This window comes from Apteryx rowi, unplaced genomic scaffold, assembly GCF_003343035.1.
Source record: "Apteryx rowi isolate R43461 unplaced genomic scaffold, aptRow1 scaffold_287, whole genome shotgun sequence".
Taxonomy (NCBI): Eukaryota; Metazoa; Chordata; class Aves; order Apterygiformes; family Apterygidae; genus Apteryx; species Apteryx rowi.
The window spans coordinates 618897-643719 of record NW_020449274.1 but is presented as its reverse complement, the minus strand read 5'-3'; the positions used below and the strand labels follow the sequence as shown (position 1 = coordinate 643719).

Sequence of the window (24823 nt, the reverse complement as noted above, 5' to 3'; positions counted from 1 at the left end):
GCTACAGAAACTGATGCTGGTGACTCAGGGAGAACCCCCCCCCCTTTTTTTTTTTTTAATGCTAGGAGCAGCTCAACAGCTCCTGCTTACCCAGCTGCTGGACAACCTGGCAGAGATAAAAACATGGGAGCCTGAATTTTGTTCCCAACTTTACCTCTGACCTTCTGCAATTTTGGAAAAGTCATTTAACCTTCGGCAGCTACATTTCTTCATCTTTGAAACTGAAACATCATACTGAGCCTTGCATGGAACTTTGAAATCCTTGTTTTTAAAGGTGTGGGTCAGTGTTAAGCACCATTAGCAGCATTACAGGGCTAATTCCCTCACAACTGTGGTACAGATATTTTGGGAACTATCATTACCTCTGGAAGTGCTCAGATACCATTGCATAAAATTTTAGGCAGACAAATCTTTCAGTTGGGATAGAAAACAGAAACCCTGACTGGTTATTAAAACATTTTGCAGAAGCACATATGTTAGCTTTTCCATGTTCACCCTGTTCCAGTTTGATAATTACACTGTGACTCCTTCAAGCGGGGTAGCCGACCTGCCTGGCCCTATGAGCTGTATATCCAAATCTTCATGTGGCTGAGAGCTGTAAAGCACAATTTATGTGATTCAGAGAGCTGGAGGAAAAGAGGAGCTCCAGGAGAGCTTCAGCAGCAGATGAGGAAAAGGTCTCCTTCCCTGAATGGGTTGACACAGGTGTGCCAGCTGTGGCAGCTCTTCACGGCTCCTGTCCCCACCAGGGCCGGGCATGGGGCTACCCAGCAGCTCCCCCGACTTGCACCGCCTCCCTGCTGCTCCCATCCCCCTTGCAACCACCCAACCTGACCTCCTCTGTCGACCGCACTCACGCCAGGAGCTCACAACTTGCTGTCCTCTGTCACTTCTTCCTGGAACCTGTCCCATGTTGTCAAAGCACTGTCGCACCTTGTCCCCCATTTCAGCAGCCAGTGCCATGAGCCCTGCAGTGACACAGCTTGTAAAGCAGGCTGGCAGCTTAAAGGCCTAGTTATTAATAGTGAAGTACCTAGTAACATACTAGTTACTAATAGTAACCCGCATTTTTCTTTTACCATTAACTAAAAGAATTATTTTGTCCCTGACAGTAAGCAGAGACTGGTTTGCCTCAAGTTTGCCTCAAGTCCAAGCAGGAGACAACACTGAAGGTTCACACCCTTCTCTCGAGGTCAGGCAGTCACTACTGCTCTCTTGCCTTTTATTTAGGATAGCTTATCTCCACAAGATACCTCAATGTGAATAGCAAATCTCAACCACGAAGCAATCCTAGAAGACAAAAGGAGAAGAACCAGCAGGAATCAGCTTCCTAACAAAGTGAAGAAGAGGAGGAGCTACAAAGGATTTTTTTTACTATTGACACACGGCAAATTTTCCCAAACCCAAGATAAGATGCCCCTTCTTCCATCTGGTGAGGGAAAGCAGTGGCAGCTCCAAGCAGCTGCCAACTCCCAGCCAGCATTGTATTTCAGATGCCAATCTGATGCAAAGGTGGTATCAGTACCCATCCTACCACCCATTTCATGGGCAGCCCTATGCCAAGGCACAGGTATCTGATGAGGCTTTTTCTCCAGATTTCATGACCTCATGAGGAGGTGAACCTATCCTGTCTCCATCCCTCCACATGCGCTGGTGGCACCTGGGCCATGGTGCAAAGCTGTGTGGGGTGCCACTGGCACTGATCCCACAGGTAGGACACCATCCCAGCTGGGCTTGTCCTGCCTGGCTGTAGGTGCCCATCCACATAGGTCTGTGGTTTGGGGGCTGGCAGGGGTGCTGGCAGGGAGGGGGATGTGGGCAGGCAGGGGACAGGAGAGGGAGCAGAGAGGACCTAGGGCACCATCTGGTGGCTTCACTCTCCGCCTTCCCTAAATCCCTGTCACTCAGGGTCATTGCACAGCAAACACCAGGTCCTTTCCAGGAGATAGCCCAGAGGGAAGAAGAGACCCCTGCCCTTGGCCCAGGCTCACACCCACTTTGGGCACTGCTGGGTGGGAGAGTGAGGCAAACCAGAGCAGTAATAACCATTTCATCTGGGTGCTCCTCAGTGAAGCACTTCCTTTTATAAAGCCCTAGTCCTAACTGGAGCTTTAGACACTACTGCCATAGAGATGTTTAACAAGTGATACCTGTGAGAAGGAAAAAAAGAGGATTAAGAAGATAGAAACAATGAAGGAGAACACCTTGGGCTACACCTTGGACATATGTTTCATTGTAGTTATCCATCATGATGAGCTTTTTCTTGTCTACAAATAAAAAGCAAAATATGGTTGGCATACTTCATACTACAGAACAGTACCCATACCAGCGCTTGTATCCTACGGAAAAGGATGAAACCAACACACCAGTGGATCACTGAAGTGCATCCAGTGTTTGCCTTGTCAAACAAGGATTTGGTGGAAGATTGAAGGATTGCAAAGAGATCATTTTAAAGGGACTAGATATCTCGGTGTCACCAACACTCTTTGCAGCTATGCTAGTTCAGATAAGGTGAGGATGATCAGAGTGCATGTCTCAGGACCAAAGGCTCACTCCTGGTGGAGAGGCAAAGGATCCTTGTGCTAACATGGCACCTCCTTTAGAAGACAGACAGTGCATTTCCACCTCCCACTGCTGCTCATTTTGACACTGGGTCTCCACTGCCCTGAAATCCCGTCAATACAGAGGGATAATTTCTCTCAGCTTTCCCGGCACTTGGGAATCAAAGTTCATACCACCGTAACCTGAGTGCATATTCTGCACATAACAGCACCGTGCTGGGGGAAAAAAAGCGGAGCTGTGGCTCTTGGAGACATGGTTTCAAGGAGGAATCCACTCCCAACATTAAATTTAAAGCAAAACATGTGTGGAATAAACATAACAAGCCAATCATCACCTCTCACCTTCGTGGAGCTAGAGGAGCTGATCTTAAATTTCTTTTTTTCTGTATTGCTCAACACTTAAAAATTAACTCCTTTCCTCTTGCTGGTAATACTCATTCTCTGCATCCATTCTTATGGGCCATACAGCCAGGTAAGATAATGAGACCAAACAACTGCCTTTTTTTCTGAACAAATATCTGCTACAAAGTAGTTATACTGATATTGTATAAATTGTATTTACTAGTCTCTCCTACCTGTGCCTGAAGGCATCTCCTCATACCTCCTTGGAAAACTCTGTACTATTTAAAAAACACCCTTTCTCTTACAATCTGCTGCTTTGTACCTTTCTCACTCTCACACTCTGATTCTACTGCAGCTCCCCATGATGCATGATGCTAAAGAAGTGATACTAGCTTGTGGCTACATAGCTTTAAAACTTTCCTTTTTTTTTTTTTTCCTTCTTCTGCAGTCTTTACTGCTGCAGGGGTATCCAAAACCCACTCAGATCAACACAGTGACTCCCCTGTCACCTTCCAGCACTTTATTTTAGAATAGCCTTTTCTATTCCAAATACCCTCTTCTCTTATTTTTCATTTTAAACAGCTTCAGCTGCTTAATATATGGAGTTGTTCAGAGATAAATGTAAAAAATTCACAATTTAAAACATAATAGAAAGACAAAACCAATCAACTCACTGCAAAGTGAGATCCTTGCCAGGAAACTTCCAGTAGTGCCCATTATTTTTAGCATTTATAAAAACAAAAAAGCAAAACACAAAAACTACTCAAAGCAGTATTATTTTGAAAGTTTTAATTCTTCATCTAATCCATCAGCTTCTTCTGAATATTTAATTGCAATACTGCAATATATTCATAATTCCCCTCCACCATTTTTCACATTCATTAGGGAAAGTAATTGTTATACCTGTGCCAGCCTCCATATATCCTTCAGTGAACACAAATGTTTTCTCCTAATTTATGTTCCTCTGGTCATATTAGCAAACATTAAATTCAATTTATTTATTTATTTATAATTATTTATTTATAGTTATAATTATCATGATCATTTAAGAAATAGAAAATGAATCTAATAAACCATGCTGTCTATTCATTGCTCTTTCTGCAATGAATTCCTCAACACTGGGAAGCGAAAAAACATTTTCCTGTGGTTAAAGAAAGTCCAAATTCCATGTTTGAAAACTCTTCTAATAAAAAGAGCAAAGCAATAAGCAGATTATCTCTTTAAACATAGTATAGGAAGGTTGGAGGCCCCGGAGACATTTTCCATAGCCTCTATCTCTGATGCATAGCAACATTATCTTCAACTAGAGAGGGTCCTATGACCCCGCAGCTCAGTTTTAATTTGATCTTCTTTAAGGAGGTTTCTGTGATCCCTCTCAGGTTATGCTACATATTCTTATTTGGGGTGGGTTTTGTTTGGTTGTTATTTTGCTGTTGTTTTTTAAACTGAAATAAAACAGCCTTGGCTTTTGGATCCGCTGGTTTGATCATGTTATATGGATATTTAACGTAACCTCTTCCCTAACAGAACTAAAATAGGCACCAGCACAAATGGTAGATGGTAGGCGAGTTCCAGCTGACAGGGGAAGAGAAGAGCTTGGATAGAAAATGCACGTCTAGGGCCTCCATCCTCACTTCAGTCATTGTGAGTTTCAGAACTGTTCTATCCAGCCAAATGATGTAAGCAGGGAAAAAAAGGGGGCTATATACCTTTCTTGGGAAACACTGGCCAGATGAAGCCAAAGACAAACCCATTGATTCTGGTGGGGCAGAGGTACTATGTCTACTCCCACTGAGCAGGCAAAATCCCTAGAGGTAACAACACCGGTTGCCAAGAAGACCAGGAAGTCAGTGAGCTTGACTTGAGCTTCTCTGGGCTGGAACTTGGCCCCAGTGCCACTTGGTTTACACAGTCCCAGCGATTCCTTGGGCTCCTGCCTCCAAGAACTTTGTTCTGGAAAGGGCACTGCCACTGAGACATGTCCCCAGGCAGGAATATGTCCTCTGCCTTCTTTTTCTCCATCTTTATCTCTGTTCATACATCCATTCCTCACCGTACACTGCTGATATCGCTGAAGGGAAAGCATTTACTCGGAGGCACCAATTTGAGTCAGCTGGGTATGGTCACAGCAGGCGTCTGTGACTACTTGATGGGATTAGCAGATTATGAGAAAGCATGTTTCACCATGGGGTTTCTGGGAAAGGAAAAATAGGCAGGTGGATGCTTGGATCTTGGTTAAACTATGCGTGAAGGCCTGATGGCCATGTCAGGAAAAGCCGTTAGGCACAGGATCAGATGGACTGCTGCAGGTCAGGATTGGAAGATCAGGCCAGGAAGCAGGGAGGTCTCTGGATTGTGCTATCACTTGCAGATGATCAGGTTTCAAGTATTTCAACCAGGTCAGGTGAAAGAAACCTGCACAGATCCTATCATCTGCACCATTTTTAAGACACAGCATGTGAATGCTTGACAAAAATAGCTCTTCTTTTGCATCAAATGGCTTTGCTGCAAAATAGCTGTGCTGCGTCAACGCAGACTGAGCCCCAGTGGGATCTGAACAGCTGTATTCTGTTGTTAATGAAGGGCAGTTTAGAGGGAACCAGGGATTCAGAAGTCCCCCAGGGTTGTGCCCTGAAGTTGCTGTGGGTCTTTGCAGAGAACTGAGGATGTAAGAGAGTAGTTCTGTCTTACAGAAAGATGTCTGGTCCACACAGGGTCAGTTTTTCCCTGTTAGATATTCTCATACAACGTATCAAAGGATTCTTCTAGAGTTCCTTGCTTCTTAGGTGTCTACAGAATGATGAAAAGGAAAAAAAAAAGAAATAGAGCAAAATTATTCAAAAGAAGATTAATTAATTCTTAATAAGCAGACACTGACGTTTGTTCTGTTTGAAACGGCTACAAGTGATCTGCTGAAGCAGAAGCCACTACACCAAGAAATGCTGCTCCGACAGAGACGAACGTGGCTAATCCAGTCCAAGGGATAAAGATGCCTCCTTTACTTGTCACTCTTCCCCAAAAAAGCTGTCAGACAGGGAGGGGAGGGAAGATTGGACTTGGTGAAAAAATAAATCACTTTGGATTCTGTGAAGGAGGAATTCCCTGACCTCCTCAATCCTGTTTCTTCAACAGTTGAGTCTATTCCTCACAACCGTTCCTTGTGTAGACAAGGCGCTGACAGACTGATATTTTAAGCACTGTGTGGCACAGGCCTGCTGTAAGCAAGGTTACACAGCAAGTAGCTGAAATGCCACGGGGTGAAGGAAGCCCTACCTACACTAGCATTTTCTCTGTTGCCACACCAAAGGGAAACATTTTACAAAAGCGCTGAGTGCTGGCACCTCCAAGGCATGTACATACACCAGAGAATTAACCTGTTACTGCCCAAACTGGCAGTCCAGTGCGACAGCACATAAATGTTCATATTTCAAGTGCTCTCTGCTCTGCTTCCCTTTACAGCTTCACCTTTACATGCAGCATCCCGCAGCAGGGACTTGCCTGGACTCTCAGGGGCAGAGTCGCAGCCAACAGTTCAGCAATCCCAGCACCCAGTCCCAGGCCAAGCCCTCCAGCCCACAAGTCCGCTTGCTAAGGGAAAGCATCCTGTTGTATTGCTGCTCAGCCAGCTGGAAGGTGAGAGTCTCAGGCTGTTATAGCCCCAGATGACTGAGAGGGAGGCTGATGAAGGCGTTTGCAACAGTAATGGAAAGCACAGTCAAATTCTCTTGTGCAGAGAAGGCCGTATCCCTTTTGGGTGGAACCAAATCATTCTTGGCTTCCCTGAAACAACCTCAGAGTTGAATCCACCCTTCCCTGCCATTTTCATCAGGAAATTCCTGTTTTCAACCACTCTGTTCATTGCACAGACAGCAGGGGGCCCTGGCATCCCCTCCCATTCCTCATAGTTGCTCCTATTGGAGAAGCTCCTTTTCCCTCTGGAATGCAGAGCCCTGAGAGGGGACATGGCAGGAGGGACGGTGAGGCCCTGTCACGCACACGTCCTTCCCTTCTGAGCAGCACAAGGGCTGAGCACATTCAATGGTGTCTGCTCTTGGCAGTGAGAGCTCATCCCATCACCTCTTTGCTTTCTTCTTCCTTGTTTCCCCCCAGTCTCAGCTTTGACCCTTCCCCCTCCCTGGCTGAGCTTGCAAGCGCCAGACTTGCACACCCACAGATGCTCCTTTCCTCTTGCTTTGCTGCCTTGCTCCTGCTCTGTTTTACAGGCCTGCTGGCCCTCAAAAGAGCAGCTTAGTGGTGCGGGCCACACACAGGTGCTTTGGCATGGCTTAGACAGCTCCATGGTAGCAAAAAAACCACATGTACCACAGTCAGTCATCAGACTGAATTATTTAGAAGAGAGCAGCTGATAAGTGTATACAGAAGACATATAGGACAGGGAAGAGGGATCATGAACTCCTGACCTCCCTCCCTAACAACACAAAATGCAGCAAGAACACAAAAGCAAGGAATACTATATTTTCGAGTGCATAAGATGCACTGGGACATAAGACAGACTATATGAAACAACCCATCCTTCCCCTCAGTAATCAGTAGCAGTAATCAGATACTTGCCACTGCCTCTGCTACTATCACTATGGTGGCACAGCAGTAACTGCAGGATGATGGTGGCCTTGGGAGCAGAAGACATGGCAAATAGCTCCGACATAGGAGTAGCCCCTTGATTTTTGACCACCTTTTCCTAAAGGTTAACCTGGGGGACTCTCCACAACAGGGCACTGGTGGGAGGAAGCAGAAGACATTTTTCAGGAATGCCCAACATTAGAAGAGTGTATATATTTTTTAAGCAGAGAAGAAGTCTGGAGGGGAAATGAGCAACAAAGTTCTGAGGACAGGAAGGAAATGTTTCCTGGGGTGCCTCATGCAAGTTTTGTCCCTTTGAAACAGCTGACACTTGCCAAAGGGTACAGGGCTGTGTGCACCTCTGGTCTGCTTCATATGGCCCCCACAACTGATCTGCAGCTGCATATTCAGAGTTGCAGCTACTTTCACTATGAGTGGACTTAGTCCCTTGTCTCTAACTCATAATAACTCCCAGCCCAACGAGAAGATCCAGGGCTAAAATGTAGCTACACTGCCTTCTTCTGATCCCCAGAGCTGAAAAGGATTGTGTCAGCCCAGCCTCTGTTCAGACCACCTTAGCTTCTGTTACTGTAAAACAGCTCTCAGGTGCTTTATGCCAGCCAGGCACTGTGAGAGCAAAGCTGTCTCCAGGCTCTGCCCCAGTGCATGAATTCCCCCACCCTGGAGGACATTTCAGCTGCCTAAGTAATCTGGGAAGGGCAATAGTGGGGGCCAGCATCTGGCCAACTCCCCGTGAATGTCCATCCCATTGAGAGGGAGCAGCCTGCCACACCTCTCAATACCTTTCAGGGTATGTCGTATGGCAAAGCATCTGCCCAAAAACAGAACTGTCAGAACTGGTAATGTTGCAGGAACGAGTGTTCTGCCAGAAGAGGGAAGACATATGTACGGCTACACGTGCAGCTCAGCTGGTGGGCAGATGCCACGTCCCATTTTCCCCTTTCAGTGGGGCTGCGAGTAGGGAAACAGCAGCTGGACTTACTGCCTGCTAGGACCATGGCGACTCTGTGAGGTTTTTCCCAACATGCCCAGTGTGTAAGGGAACTCTGGAAGAGCAGGGCCCCAGCCCTTACCTTCATTGGAGGACTGCTTCTGCATGACAACTTTTCTGTGTTGCTCCCAAGGACAGAATAGACATCAACTTGCTGTGAATCCAGGCACTGTGGAGGGAAGAGAAAAGAAAGTAGAGGGTCAAGTAAAATACTTGGGTTTAAGCACACCTAACTGCCCACTGGGTTGTTCCCCATCTTGTGCCTGACAGTTTTGAGGAACCTCTGAAGTCTCCAAAATACAAAAAATCCTGACCTGAACTTGGCTAAAAAGCAATTCCTTTTTTTCCTGAAATGTTTACAGGGCAGCTACATTGTCTTTCTCTCTCAGACAGAGAGGCTGATAGACAGGCTTTGTTGTTACCTACCCTGTGTAAGGCAGTGGAGACCAATGTTCCTGCCTCCCTCCGCTTCAAATCCTTCCAGAATGCAGAATAAGGACCTCTCCACCTCCTGAACAGATTCAGCACCATGGGGACCAGGGAGAACAGGCAAAGCTCTGCATGGCCCAAGACTGGGTGCCTGTCACCCACAAGCTCTTGCTCTTGGTTATTTTGGGCACACAAGGGTGAGAAGAGAGGCTGGGACGCAGTCCTGAAGCACAAGGGCTATCAAAAAGGGGAAACCTTACATGGGGCATGACTTCCATTTATTGTCTGTTTTTTTTCGTTTTTGTTTTCCAAGCCAGAACTCTCCTTTCATCTTAGAGGGAGGAAAGAAAAATAATAATAAAAAAATCAATACACTCCCAGGTCCACAAACATATCTGTGGTCCCACATAGCTGCGTACCGAAACCCACGCACATCTCACATGTGTATGCACCCGTCGGTCCCCCAGGTAATCGTGTCACTAAAGATGCATGTCAGTTTGAGTGATGTTCCAGATCTGCCTGAAGGATCAAACATAACAATCAGGAGGACTTTTCCATGTGTGTTTCAAGGATGACAGCAGGTTGCCAAGGTGGCTGTTTCTCTGGCAACGGGAAGATGGGAGGAGCTCAGGCTGCAAGAGGGGTATTAGTGGAGAGCTTGCAAAGGGAGCAAGGCGCTCCCTGATACAGGGAGGAGGATGAGCAAACTATGGCACCTTGATTCTGGGGCTGCCGATCACCCAAGCCCCCATCATTTCATTGGGAGGTGCAAACGCTCAGCATCTTTCAGGATCAGAGCCAGCAGGATTGTGATTTAAACAAGAAGACATGATAGAGGAGCAGGGTTTGGAAACGGGACTTGGAAATGAAGTGAGGCGCTGAGACAGGGGCTGGGGGGGGGGAGCCAAGAGGAATGGAGCATTGTGTGGCTCTGCCATCCCCAATCCCCCTCCTCTGACAGCAAACAGTCAAATTCATTCACCTGTTCACTTCCCCTTCCCAACAACCCACTTGTGTGGAGCAAGTGTTCCCAACTATTTGCATGGGCACAGGCGCACACTGAAGATCCCATTTCACCTTCCTCATTTTCTGTTCTCTCTGTAACACTTGCAGTGAAGCCCTCATCCCATGTGCTATGCTCCTCCTGGCCTGGCTATGTTTCCCCTCGTCACGACAGCAGCCTCTTTCCCTGCTCCAGCCTACAGCCACTCTCAAGCAAGTAGTGTCCTTTTGGTGCTTAACCTCCAAAAAAAGATTCCCTCGCTCTGCCAGGCCTCTTCGCATAGAGGCTATTGGCAATGCTGTTGCATTGCTGGCCAGTTGGAAAGCTGGTGGCTCCAACTGCCCTTTGCAAATAAATTACTTTTTCTTGGGCACTGACCACCTGCTACCATCACAGTAGAGGCATGCAGGCCTCTTTCCTCCTGACTGTCAGATGCCTTCCTATCCCAGAGCAACCTCCTCATCTTCCTTGCCCTGGAAAAAGCTTGTGTGCTCTGCAACCCGCCTGCACTGCAGGAGTTCTGTTTGCTGCTCAGAAGAAAGCTCGTTTGAAGTATAAAGCAGATCAAGCGGGGCGCTCAGATTGCTATTTCCAAAGTGCTCATTAACTAGTCCGCTAAACTGGAAGATGGAGGCAAATGCAGGTTTTGGTCTGGGCAATGAGGCAGTGCTGCTCTGGGGTTGCAGGAGGGCGAAGAGACCTAGCAACACCAGGCAGTGTAACAGGAACAAAGGGGGCGCCCAAGTGCTCCTTTATTACAGGGGCTTTTTACTACACTGAGCTGCTTTTCACTGCATGCACCCACTCCCAGGGGCTATGAGGGAAGCTGCAGCACCTGGAAGAGATGCTGGGAAAGGCTTTTACTCCCAGGGATGTTCAGCAGCTGAGGTTTCACAGAAGGTGTGCCAAGACCTTTCCTGTGCCAGGGGTGAGCCTTGCTGGTGGGCAAGATAATGCAGCCCATTTAGTGAGCTGCACCAGTCAGCTCCAAGCCCTCACTTTGATGTCCTTTCTCTTCTGCTCTCCCCCAGAGGCAACATATCTGGCACCCCCTGGCCTCCTGTTCCTTCACCTAACTTCTGACCTCCCCCTTATCTCATGACTTGGAGTGACTCCTCCCTTGTCCATCCCGTTTCCTTGCCTTAGCTCGCCCCACTGCTGACTGTGGATTTCTACCCTCCCCATGGATTAAGCACTAAGCGTTCAACACCCAGTTTAACAGCAATGGATTTTCAGAAAGCACCTTGTTTCAAACAGCATGGGCAGGGTTTGCACAATGCAGAATCCCAAGGTAATTTAGCAGCGGGCCACCAAAATTCATCTTTCAAAGGAAATAAGGTTTGTCTGAGGGAAGGTCTGTCCCCTCACCCATCCAGAGGGTCTATCCAACACAGTGTCTCCATCCCAGGGCCCGCCTTCTTCCTTCCCCATTAATTTAGCCATCACATCTCACAGTCCTGTGCTCCCAGCTCCTCACCTTGCAGCCCTGCTCTCACCCTGTGCTGTGCCCACAGCAGGAGCTGCTGCTTCACGCGGGAATGAGTTATCGCAGCAGCTGCTTCACAGTAACCTCCAGCAAGCAGACTCATGCCCCATAGCACACACGAGTTTGAGGCTGCCTGCTGCTCTGCCAAAGAGGGCTGAGCCACCTGCCCTGCACACTGGGCTGGCCACGAGCTCTGCACAGCTGGTGTGGGGTTAAAATGCGATGGGGGAAGGCTGGATGGGCCAGGTCCATGGGGCACCTGCGAGCACAGGGGCCCAGCCAGTTGTTGGCACTGCTTGTGCCTAAGGCTGGCTCTGCTGGCTTGTTATATTAGCCTTAGTGGAGGCCTCCTGAACAGAACAACATGATGAAACATGTAATTAAGATGGAGCTAAGGATGCATGACGAGGCCGACTGAGCGAGAAATGGATTTGATTTTTTTTTGTCTCCTTGCAGAAATCATCCACTTCAGCAGGAAACTACCCATTCTGATTTTTAAAAGCCTGAATTAAAAATAAATTACTTGATACAAATGAAAAGGTTTATAACCTGCAACCTCCTTTACCCAAAGCATTGCTTTTAACCTGAAATAAACACATCACATATGATATATAGTGCTTTCTCTTAAACCTCTATGCCAAAAATTTAAGGACAACACAACAGTGCCTCCCACCCGTGAAGTGAGAACAAGAAGTGGGCAGGCCCATCCTTTTGTTCGTATCTGCCCCCTATCAGTTCTCCCTGTTGGCTCGGCAGGGCTTTGCTCCTCTCTGTAGTATATTCTCCAGAGCTTTGCTTTGTTTAAACGATTCATGCAGCAGAGCTTACAGGTTTTCCTTGGAGAGGCTTTTCCAGCCCTTATAGACCTCGCAGTCAGAGAGGTTTCCTAATATTCAGGCAACATCCTCCTCTGCTCACTTTCATTTTATTCCTCCTCGTTTGTCCCACAGGCCATTCGAACAAAATCCTTCCCTTCTTAGTGGAGCAGCCCTCCCGTAGGAGTAAAAGGAGAAAAAAGAATCCATTTTAAATGGAGCTGGATGGGTTGTAAATGGGATTAGAGGTCATGGTTACTTGAGGTAGCTGAGGTTTGGGCCAGACATTTCAGGAGAGGCACTCCAATCCTATTACCTATGACACTGCTGCTACTGGGCTCAAGTAGTGGGAACAGCTGTTGTTCCCCAGTTTGGGGAATGGAAAAAGGAGATCGGCTGGATTCCAAGCAATGAAAAGGGAGATGCTCCAAAAAAGAAACTCCCTTCCCTTTCCTCCTGTCCTCTTCCCCAAATCAAGAGTCAGTAAGCTCAGGACTACAGTGGTCCATGACACTGACAGCAGTGAAGGTGTCACAGTCCCGCTAAGTGTCTCAGTGCTGTTAAAACTCTCTCGGAAAAGGAGCAGGAGATTTAAACAGCCAGGGCTGTTGAGGGAGAGCAACTCTCCCTGCCCCCTCCCTGAGCCATCATTCTCCAGCTGGGAAGGATGTGTCCTCAAGGCATTGCACAGTATGAAGTGGGGCTGAGACCCCCCTCTTCCCTCCTGACCTCGGGAGACCCCTCTACCTCCCCCCAGGAGCTGGCCCTGCACTTGCCACTTGGCCTGGCACGCTGCTGGCAGAGGGAAAGTGCTGCCCACCAGCACTGGAGCAGGGAGCACTGAGGCAGAGCTGCTGGGCAGGGAGTGAGGTTTTGGCACTGGGAAGGACACCAGTGAGATGAGGAAAGAGACATGCAATGCGTGCAGTCCTGACGGGAGCTGAGCAGGGCAGAGCACAGGAGCAGGGTCACTAGTACTAGGCCAGTATACAGGTATTGCTTATGTTTCAAATCATGATACTGATGTTATATCATCTTGTCTGTACCATGGCAGGTCAAGGAGATGAAGGGCTGTACAGTGATACTCACGTCATAGATGGGAGTAGCCGGTGCTGGGTTGGCTGAAGGGGGCTGAGTTTCCATCTTGTGTCTCGGGATATTTAGGAGCTGGTTCCTTCCAGGACACACCACCTACTCGGGACAAGACACTGAATGGCAGACTTGGAGAAAATCACCATCTCCCCAAAGGTGAAATGAATGTCAGTGTGACGTGAGACCCAGCCGCTCACACCCCCTCCAAGTGCTTCCACAGCAAAGAGCGGCACCCTCAGCAGATCCCTTTCCTCACCACCAGTAAAACGGAGGAGTCAGATGACTGACACTGGAACAACCGAAAGGAGAACTGGGCTCTATGGGTGTGTTCCATCACTGCAGCTTAGCTGGATGGAGGGGATAAGTATTTAACAGCACACAACAATGCTGTAGGAAGGGGAGTAAAGCAGGGCCCTGTTCAGAGCGCAAGGGGAATTGCACAGAGGCAGAATGCAGTCACTTTTGTCAGGATTTGTCTAGGAAGCTGTTGCTAATGCCCTGAGTCTAGAGAAGAACATGAAGCAAGCATTAATGGTGACATACAGTCTGCGGTACCCTAGCATGCAAGTCCAGCACAGAGTTGAAGGAAGAAGGTCTTTTCCTCTGCAACATTTCTTACATTGGATGAATTCTTCCTGAACATGCTCCATTCACACCCGGATAAGGGTAAGCCCTGCTCAGCAAGCAGGAGAACAGGCAGGAAAGGCAGAAGGCTGTACTAAGTATCTCTGTTCTAATTCGGAAAGAAGTGGGATGATTATATTCACATCACATGAAAACGACAAACTGCTTTCCAGTCCATTAGTAACTAAAGAGGATGCTAAATAACTTCTCTTAAAGATAAACATTTTAAAAATCAGCAGGTCTGAGCAAGCTGTGGTGAGAAATACATGCTCTGTTCTGCAGGAGGGCAAATGTAATGACTGCATGAACTCTCCAGGCCCCAAGGAGAGCCCGTAGGTCTGAGACTTGCTGGTGTACCTCAAAACCTAGAGATGTCAGTCAGCAAGTTGTGATGGCGCCTCCCTCCTCATCCCCATGGAGACGCTCTCTAGGCAAGCAGAGATGGGGGCCTGTTTCCAACCTAGTCACCCTGCCGCTTAAGCTCCTTCCCCCTCCATCTAACCGCCTGCAAGGTAAGTCTCGCAAGATTAGCAAGGCTAACAGCTTCTGCCGTTTTGTTTTCAATATCATGATATTTAACTGCGAGCTCTGTGAAGCCTGCTGCTCCTGGAGTCATGGGTTTGTACCACAAACATGGCTTCCACATAAAAAATACAAGCAGGAAGTTTGGTGTTGTGGTGGCACAAAGCAGCTTGAAAGAATAAATAGTGGGGATACAATACCTAGAAAACAAGAATCCCCAAGTTCAGTTCTAAAAGACATCAGGTTTATTTAAGCCAGTCTTGAGATCTCTGTAAGAGTGCAAAGGATACTGTTTGAACACTTGAGGCAGTACTAGAAGCAATAGGTTTTGCCCAGACAACAGGGATTTCAGTGTCACAACTTCTAAGTTTTTTCCACGGGGCCCTGTCTCATTCAAACCTTTCAGCCCTACTTTTGTCCCTTCTCCTCCTGCTCTCCACATCCTCTCTTCCCCACCTCCGGTTTGCTCTCAGATCTTCATCCCAGCCTCCACTTCCTTACCCAGCTGGTCCCAGCCTGTGCCACTGGTCTTCTCAGCCATGGGTCCTTGTCCATCCAGTCTTAACAACCTTGTCCAAGCTCTAGTGCTTCCTTGCTCAGGCTCCCAGTCCCAGTTTCCCTCCCAAGGCTCCTCTTTCCAGACTCAAAGAATCACAGAATCGCTGAGGTTGGAAGCACCTCCAGGGATCATCTAGTCCAACCCCCCTGCTCAAAGCAGAGTCAACAAGAGCAGGTTCCTCCTCAGGCCCTTGTCTCACTCTTATTTTCTAGTTAGTTGGTGTATCCATACAGGCTGCACTGGGATCCTTTTCTCAACCTTCCCCTCTCACCATGTCTCTTAATGTTTCCTCTGGCAAACACACATGCCCAAGGGCCTAGTGACCATCTCCTCCACTTTGCAGACTGGCTTCTTTTGTGGTACCCAAGCCATGGCTCAGAAAGGTGCTGCACAGTCTCCTTGCAATCAGGTTGTGTCCCTGGCACTAGAGTAGCCCCCATCTTGAAGGAGGATTAGATACAGGGAAAATCCTGTCCTACCCTTGCTACCAGGGCTGCAATAGACTTGGACACTTGGGAGGGCAGGACATTGCCTGTCAGACCAGCACTGTGTGGAAATGCAGCCTCACATGGGCTCTTTTAGAGAACTGAGCTGCTCAACTGACAAGAGCCACTACTAAGTACATACAAACTGCAGATTTCCAAAGGCCCATCACACGGCTACATCTGCTTGAATATTCTCAAGGCCAGCACATAGCTATTGTGATTTCTTGTTCTGTTTCAAATCCTTGCTCTAAAACAGAGCATATCAGAGTCAAAATGCTTACCAGATTTTTTTTAATGGACAAATCAATGTCTTGTTTTGCCTCTTCTATAATCTTTTTTTTTTTTCTCAGAAAGACTTAACTTAAAAAAAGAAAATAAACCTGAGGCAGACACCCAGCATGGAAAATTTCAGCATGGGGAGTTGCAATTTGGACAAGTTAAAAGCAAGTGAAATTAATTCCTAGATTAGGTCATGTCAGATATTGCTTTTTATTTGGTAGTAACTTGCCTTTCTTTTCCACAGTAGCAGAGCTGTTCCAGTGATGCTCAATGCAGCAAGGAGAGCGGTAAGAGTAATAAGGATTTCCCACGTGTAAGAGGTCTGTATGTAACCTGCATCTGTGGGGAAAAAAGGCAAAAGATTCCTAGCATAAATGGAAGTTAGCTGCATTTTTAAGTCTGACCAAAAGCCATGAGAGAGCTAAAATACAGAAGCAAGGAAGAGGAGGTGACCACAGATGCACACACGCTTCAAAACAAAAACATAGTCTGACTGAACTGGAGAGAAGGGTGCAGATGGAGAATCACACAAGGGAGACGGAATATTAGCAGCTGCACTTTATGTAGTTTAAAGGGAGGTGAAGTGAATATGAGAGCCAAAAAAGGTGTCAGTGAGAGGCTGGCAAAGGTCTTTAGTGGTAGGGGGCACAAGATAAATGGTGGAGAGTACACAGGCCACACAGTCTAGCAGGGTGGGTACTGCCAGCATCTTCTGACCAGCATGACAAAGCTCTTTGGTCACAGCTCTTCACATTCACCCTTTCCAAGAAGTGTTCCATATCCAGCATTCAGTAATGCAAATCCAGCCAGTCAACAGCATGCATGTCCGTATCACTTTGTTATAACATTCCTTCATCTTGGCCTGAAGCTCTCCCTTGCTATTCCAGTCTGGGCATCAGCTGAACAGCTGACCCCTTGCACCACATGGAAAAGGGGGAGGGATTATGGTGAGCCTTCCATCCTAACCCCTGAGCTTTTTTTCAACCATCTCTGTCACACTAATAAAGTCCAGACCACACTGTATCCTGGACATTGACACTAAAAGCACCCTATGAGCAAGGGCCCAGGGCCCCTGCTTAGGCCCTGACTTTTAGCCTGGTGTTCCCAACAGGCTGTGGCAGGGCAGATAAATTACTGCATCTTTATGCCCCCATCTGTAAAGTGGGAATAGTGGCACAGGTACCCTGTGTAAAGCACTTTGAGCTCTGATTGCATTAAGTATCAGGCACTATTATTATTCCCACCTGACTTCATAGCTTGTTTGGTTAGAGGAAAAGAAGAGCAAACATCATCTTTTCATAGCAAGATCCAGCAGAATTTTAACCATTCATCCTTCCCTTCTGGTTTTTCACTTACCTCTTACAAGGACAAATATTCCCCCTCCCATTTTCGCGATGTCATTCCATTTGACCTCACAGTAATATGTGCCAGTAAAAGAGGTGCTTTCAAGTGGCATGGTTTTGTAATTGTAAGATTGCGTAGTGGTCCGATTCTCTTCTCCAGGAGGGATGTGTATCTCTACTGACTTATTATAGATGAATGTTTTCTTGCCCACTGAGTTAATCCAGTAATAGATGATTGAAAATTTGGTGTATTTCATCATGTAAGGGAAGGTGACCTTGCAGGGGATGGATACTTTTTCCTTGAGCAGTGCAACCTGGATTGGAGGTCTCTGCTGTACATTGACTTGTCCCCCTGCAAGGGTGATAATTGTTAGCAGCCACCTAACATCACTACAAGTCAGAGAAAATTTCTGCTGCCCCAAAGACACAATCAGCAATCACATGGTAAATATAAGCATATGCTCGGGAATCTGCACCCGCTCTGTAGCATGCAGCATTGGCCCTTGTTAGAGAATGAGTGATGCAGAGCACGTGCCCTGTATGATCTGTCACATCTCTTAGGTAATCGTTGTGTGATCTGAGATACTCTGTTGCAATCACAGGCTTCCCCTTTTCCCTCGTGAGCTCCTCTGTACAATGCCAGCATGCAGAAAGACAAGAAGGGAAGCAGGAAGTGGACAGATTTTGCAGTGTGTGAGACTACCTTTACAGCTGATGAGAATGGAAAGTGATTTTCCAAGACAAACACTAGCTGGACAATTTCTGTAACGTGGTCCACTGCTTGGGTGTGTATGCGTGCACATGTGGTCACTAGTGAAGGCATCGTATGCAAGCGTGAATATCAGTGGAACTGTGTATTTCTGAAGTGTAAGTGAGGAAGGAAATTGCATATTCCGCATGGGGGCCAGCACTGGGGCCATGAGAAATAGGACACAGCTTAATCACTCCAAACTTTTGGCGCTGTAAATGGACAGCAAAGTGAAAGACCTAATGCTACATACAGGAACAATCTGCAGAGGGCCACAGATCTTATAAGTACTTATGTGTGACAGTACCTCAGGCAGACAGATGGGAGATCATGCCCTCCGTGTGCTTCTTGCTTCTACAGTTCTACTGAAAACGATCTATCACTGCAATTCAGCAGACAACAATGTAGGGAGTTACAAGAGAGGATGAAGAAGCACAGAAGGGAGCCCCATAATTCACTCCTTATTTTGTTTACTAAAAGGAAAAACCAGCTAAGAGTGTGCCACCAGCTAGAAAGGAGCCTGAGGTACAGGACCTCTTTGGTGTCTCAGCCAAATCTGCATTTAACACTAGTCAATCTTTGGATCTATTTATTTAGCAGCTGACATAACATCACATACAAAGCAACGGAAGAGAAGGCCTGTCCAAAGCACCGCTGTCTTTAAAAATGGGAACAGGAAACTTATGGGCAAGTCTTGTTACAAAATGAAGGATTCAGGATTCTTTCAGAGACATGAGAATGAAAGACAAAAAAAAAAAAAGATAAAGAAAGAAAGTAGGGGATAGGCAGACATCTCCATTCATGGTTTTGGTGGGATTCTCTGGGGTTCTGCATCTACAGACAGGCTCATACAAGGCATTAAAGCCATCCCAGAGCACAGCCAGGCTTGCTTTCCTGTCATCATGCGGTAACACTGCATCGCCAAAGCAGCATCACCACTGCACAGGGGGACTCAGCATCAGGAGTGGCAACTCTGATTCACTGTTGTCATGAGGGGTCTTGTGGGGTGGAATAACAGAGGGAGGACATGGTCACTGTCCAGAAAGGACTTTAGGGAAGTAACAACAGTTAAGCCAGATTCTCTACAGATGACATAACCAGGGACAACAGCCTGAGAGTAAGGAATAATTTAGGTTATATCATTAGGAAAAGGTTCTTAGCTAGAAAAGCAATGGACATACAATACAATCCTAAGAGACATGCTCATTCATTGTGAGTGCAGAGTCCCGTGTAGACTAGCTATGGTATTATGAAAAGAAGGTAACAGAAAGCCCTGCGGACACTGTTGATGTGATAACCTGAGTGGTCTCTTCTGGGCCTTATTTTCTAAGATATGATCATTCATCCTCTTTCTCATCTCCACCCAGCAGCACATACATGAATATGGCTTTTTTACAAGACATTGCAAATCACTGCAGTAACAAAGCAGGGGAGAGATCTATCTTCTTACAGTATCCCAAGAGCTTGAGAAGAACATGCCAGGGAAAAAGCCAAACCATTTTACTTAGGTTATATAACCCTTCTCCCATGTTCCCCTTTTTTTGAGGATTCTCTCTATAAGCTTTGAAATGCATAAAAGACAGAAATAGCAGCAGTGTGGAAATTCCTAGAGGGGATCTCTGGAAATTAGCAAAAGACAGCAGCTGGAAATGCTCTAATATGAACAAATGTGAGAGTAAACAAAAGGAATAAAAAATGCTTTTTTACCTCCACACTGAAGCGACCAAAGAAACAGGAAGATGACTCTTAGATTAGAGGCCATGATAGGGTCAAGGGCTGTAAAAAAACGACCAGATATGAAGATCCAAAAGGCAAAAGAGATTGGGTTTTGTCAGGTATTTCCGCAACTGAGAAGCTGTTTGATTCCCTCCTGTTTGCAAAGGGACAGGCGGAATGGACACACACTGCTTTTGGCAAGCTGTTCCTGGCAGATGCAGGCTCTTCTGCTTTTCTGTTAGACTCCTCCCTGCACTGTGGTTCATTTCTCTGTACTATTATGATGGTGTTACACCTACCAGCGGGTGTCCAAAGATTAGACTGTAAGCTCTTTAGCGCACAGAGCTTTGTCTTCCAGTGACTGTAAAATATCACACACATTTAAAGCAAACTTTGTCGCCTTCCATAGTGACTGTAAACCTCCAAGTTGGCATATGGAAAAAAAAAAGAAGTGCTTTGATTGATGTAGTTTGTTCACGAGGCCATTTGAGGTGAACAGGGTCAAATTCAGTGAATGATCCCACTGACTCTGGACAGTAGACAAGCTTAAAAGTGGCATGTTGGGCTTTTTACTGTAATTGTGCCCAGATTTGTTCTCCTAGTTGTTATGGGACAGCTATTCCTGATTATGTCACTGCATGGACCATCTACATTTTGGAATAAGAACACCTTACTTCAAACTATCTTAATCAAGCAGTTTGTTTACATGTGGAAGCTACTGAGCAGTACCCTAGGGTGTGGGTTCATGGCAGAACAGCATGATCAAACTAACTCTTTATGTGAATACTCAAGGGTAGCATCACCTGTTTTGCCTTCAAAATGGAGAACAAGTACCTGCAGTACAGAGAAACAGTTCTACTGTACTTCTTACAGCAAAAAACTTCCCTCCACAGCCAACTCCTCGACTAGGTCACTTTGGAGGAAGGTGCTCATATTCCAGAACTGAGAACATCCAGACAGTGAATTCACCTGTAACAGCTGTGATGTTTCAGAGTCACATGATGCTGGCTCTGAACCAGCTTTGCAATGCAGGCAAGCCTTAAAGAAGTCTATTGTAGGGAAAACTAAGGAGAGCCATTTGAAGAAGAAAATCCTCTCTTTGTGGGAGGATCCTACCGCTTATACTCATGAAGAGTTTTTGATTTCAGTGAAAGCTTGTTTTTAGCTAAGACATCCGCAATGCAACAGCTGAGCAGTATCTGATTCAGAAAAGCCCCTGATGTCTGAGAGGTCTTACTTCTCTCTAGACTGCTTCCTCCTTTCACACTTCTTGTGAGCCAAATGCACTGTCCACAAGAAAGCACCTCACTGCACCACTGAGGGTGCCCACTCACACAGTGTGCTGGCTGTGGAGTCTGGTAGGAGATGGCTGTCTGGCTGTGCTGTTGTGCAGGGTGCGCTGGGAAAGGCCTAAGAAAGGAGATGAACCTGTAAATTGTGTGTAGTCAAAATCACTTTGTTAGTTGTTTTATCACTCTGGAGAGCTTTTATGAGTGAGGTTTGCAACAAAGCAACCTTTGGTTTATAGCATTTTTCCTGCTGCCCAGCCTAGGACAGGTCCCCAGGAGGAAGAGATCTCTGACATAGGAGGGCAGAGCACAGCTGCGGCCGCTGTGTTCCCCTGAGCCCAGAGATGGCTCCAGTACCTTGCTGAGAGCCCTGACAGATGGGGAGAGGAGCAAGTGGCTTTGTGCAGCTCTGTGAGGTTGGTGCAGCAGCTGCACTCCTCCAGGGAAGGTTTAGCTCAGATTAGCCAAAACAAACTCCTCTCCCAAAGACATGCTGATGTGAGCTGCACGGGGCTGGTCTCAGCTGGAAATTGCTCCTCGCAGGTCTTAAGGCTGAGCAGCAAGGACAATCAAGAGCGGTAACAAGACACTTGGGGCCCACTTGGTATTTTAGATATGTAGGCACCGATCAGGTAGCTGTGGCTCTGGGGGCCTGTGGGGTCAACGATGCTCGGCAGCATTTCTCAGGCCTGAACTGCATTTCAAGATAGTTGGAGGAGGGAGGGAAAAGCGGGCAGGGGCTTTCTACCCTCCCGTGAAAGAACTCCACTGAACAGTGAGGGCTTCTTAAGCTCTTATATCACACTCGTCCCCATGGTAGCATGTGGCTTTGCAATTTCCAGCACTGATGTATTTCTAGAGCTGCTCCTGTCAGTGATGTGTTTTAACTGTTATCAGCATTTATCTGCTTCAGAAATTCAGAGCGATAAGTGGATTAAGTGCAGTAGGTTTGTAGGGCTGTTAGGTCAACATCCTCCTTTCGTCCTTTCCCTTCTCTTCCTATAAACAAGCCCATTGCCATTCTAAATGCCAAGGCCTAGAAATACCACTGTCTGGAATCAAAAAAAAATATATAGATCTAGCATTTCAAAAGAGATCACAGATAAGACTCAGCTGTGGGATTAGAGGCACGCCAGGCCCGAAATACATTCACTCCTGGAATTTGCTATGGTAGAGCTTGCTGAAAAGAAATGGCTTTGAAATGACTACCCAGCAGCTATTAACTGCAAGACAGGATGACATTCTGTTCCTTAGAGCCTAAAAAGAGCCTGAATCTTTTAATGTTAAATTCTAATTCAATTTGGTTTGGGAATTTTGGACAGGGTTTTAACCTTAAAGACATAAATGGGAGAAAGATGAGGAAAAGCAGTGGAGTCATGTATTTCTGTAATCAGCCTGTAGTGGGGCTGGACTGTTCCTCCCTGAAACTTTGGTGGAACTCAACTAGGATACATGTGCCAAAGGATATAAATTACAAAGCTGATAAGGAATAGGCTGTTTTATGACCTTCAGCCATACATGATACAGTATGCTACTGCATGTGAGCTGGTCCCTGCAGCACAATGAGGAGGGAACTGCTTGTCCAGCTGTGTCTCAGCCACGGCACAGATTGGCCAGGATCTGTACAGCTTGGTCCTTCCTCTGATGCAGCAAACGTTGAACACTTTCTGAGACTAAATATAGGATTGGGCCAGGTGATAGCAACAGTTTCTGCCTGTAGCTGGAAAGTGTCCATTAATTTCACTCAAGCGCTATTAAAAGCCTGTGATAGTGGCCAGCATTCCCAACTGTGAGAAAAAACACATTGTTCTGGCACTCAAGAACAACAACAAGTTTGTGCAAGTGCTGAACCTACCAGAATTGCCTGTTCACAGCTGTGTCCAACGTACACCCACAAGCAAATGCACACACACGCACGTGCCCACACATGCCCCCACAGCCAACTCCAGGGAAAGTATTTATCCAAACAAAAAGACTGCTGCTAGCCAAGGCAAAAGCAATCTGCAGAGACCACAACAAAGCCTCTTTATTGCTGAAGCGTTTAACGCCACAACCATCCAAAAGAGAAACACCACTTGGCGCAGTGAAGAGCTGCAGCAGCTCAACAAGCCTGATTGCAGAGCCTGCCTGAGAGCATTTCAGAGCATTCCCCAGCACAGCAGCTCTGGATTTGCTGCCTTGTCAGAAACCAGCTCAATCCCCCGTCACTGAAAAACCAGCCAGCGGCAACACGCGCACCTCTGAGGATTCACAATCTCTTTGACTCCTCTAACCCCAGACTCTGAGGCTTACAATTTCCCTCTGGCTGGTGGTAAGAGCAATAGGAGAGCCAGTACAAGCAGGGCAGTACTTCTGCCAGCATTTTTACCACCGTTCTGTGTTGAGTGGCTCTCAGCAGGGCTGGATGATGCTGAGGTAAAAACTGCCAATGCCCTCTCTGCATTTCTACCAGTTGAACTGCTCTAGGGAGAGAACAATCAGCAACTAGAAGGGAAACCAGAAAAAGAAAGGTGTTGACTCTACCGTAGGGAAGGGAGGGGGCGCTTTTGTAATTCCCTTTCACCAACAAAATGAGCCTGCCTCAGAAATCACCCTGCTTCTGCTCTTTTTTTTCTGTTGATCTACTGGGAAGATTCTTGGGGACTAAATTATCATCACACGCCTGATACACTCTCAGGGGCTCATGCTCTGTGCCTGCGCTTCAGCCTCACAGCATTCCCCTACAGCTCCCCTTCACAGCCTTCCTTTTATAGCCTCTGTGTAACAAGCCGGGGAGGGAGCGGGATTCTGCCTCAAAGGACTTCTTTGACTTCTCAGGCTGACATCTTCCAGGAAAATTTCCACCTGGCTCAGCCCCAGAGCCCACAGGCGTGTGGGAAACATGGGGAGGAGGCAGGGGAAGGCAGAAGGAAAATGCCTTCCCCTCATGCTACAGCCCTCATCCTAAAATGCAGGAAATCCTTGTACAGAGCACCAGCATCAGGTCAAGCACCGTCCATATGTTTATTGGCCTTAGGTGCGTGCTCCTGTTTGCTTCCTCCAGTTGAGCACTCTTCACTGAAGCAGCAAAGTTGGGTATTGCCTTTCCCCTAACCAGCACACCATGTGAAGAGCTGCCTCAGGTCTTCCTCACGGGGAGGTCAGGAAGGACACCCCACAGACATGCACTGCACCATGCTGAATGAATCGCCAGCTCCTTTAGGCTTGCTTGTTATTAGGTAAAGGCTGGACCCTGGGGCTGCGGCATACTGTAGTGGGGAACATGGGGATTTGGGTGGGTAAGTTATCTTGCTGACAGCACCGTAAAGTGGGCCGCATTCGATCTTTTTGCAAGCAAGTGCGGGAAAGTTTCCAAGAGGAAACGACGCGCAGGACAGTTAAATGAAACCCGAGCAAACATCCTGCTTCTGCTAGCGTTGTTCAAACTGCGCCAGCGCTGCGACAGACCCTGGCTGGTGTCCCTGCCACTTGGGGCCCTGAACCAAGGCAGTGGCCACCACCAGAGCTCAGCCGGGTGAGGAGCAGGAGGGACAGGAGAGCCACCTCCAGCGAAGATGGAGGGGCCACCCGAACAGCCCCAGGGCCACAGAGGGGCGGCCCCCGGCTTTGCACGGCAGGGGGACCGGGCGGGGGTCGGGAGGAGGGCGACGCCGGTCGTGGGGAGGGGGCGGCCGCGGGGAGGCGGCCGTTACCCGCCTCACGCCGGCTGCGCCCTCACCCACAAGATGGCGCCGCAGCCCAGGCCGCGCGCCTCCTCCCGCCCCTCAGCGCGGGCCGCCGCCATCGCGGAGCCCAGCCGAGGGCTGCGGCGGCTCCGTCCCTCAGCGCCGGGGTCCCCACCGGCCGCGGAGGCGGTGTCGCAGCGCCGAGGGGCCGCCCCAGCCTCCCGTCATCGCGGCGCCGTCACACCGCTTCATCCCTGCTGCCGCACGCACTG

The 24823-nt window shown here is 47.6% G+C and overlaps 1 protein-coding gene across 2 annotated transcripts; it reads right to left on the bottom strand.

Annotated features, from left to right (window-relative positions):
* Nucleotides 1–3683: 3683 nt before the first annotated feature.
* NFAM1 (NFAT activating protein with ITAM motif 1) lies at nucleotides 3684–19804 on the bottom strand. Of its 2 annotated transcripts, XM_026069166.1 has the most exons (7): nucleotides 19589–19804; nucleotides 17147–17485; nucleotides 16020–16129; nucleotides 13319–13420; nucleotides 8923–9162; nucleotides 8579–8665; nucleotides 3684–5693 (listed from the first exon to the last, which is right to left on the bottom strand). In XM_026069166.1, the coding sequence occupies exons 1-7, from the start codon at nucleotides 19641–19643 to the stop codon at nucleotides 5634–5636; spliced, it is 993 nt and encodes a 330-aa protein (XP_025924951.1). In that variant the 5' UTR covers nucleotides 19644–19804; the 3' UTR covers nucleotides 3684–5633. The 2 variants fall into 2 exon arrangements, with proteins under 2 accessions (XP_025924951.1, XP_025924953.1); XM_026069168.1 differs by lacking the exon at nucleotides 8923–9162 and having other exon boundaries at nucleotides 19589–19712.
* Nucleotides 19805–24823: the final 5019 nt, after the last annotated feature.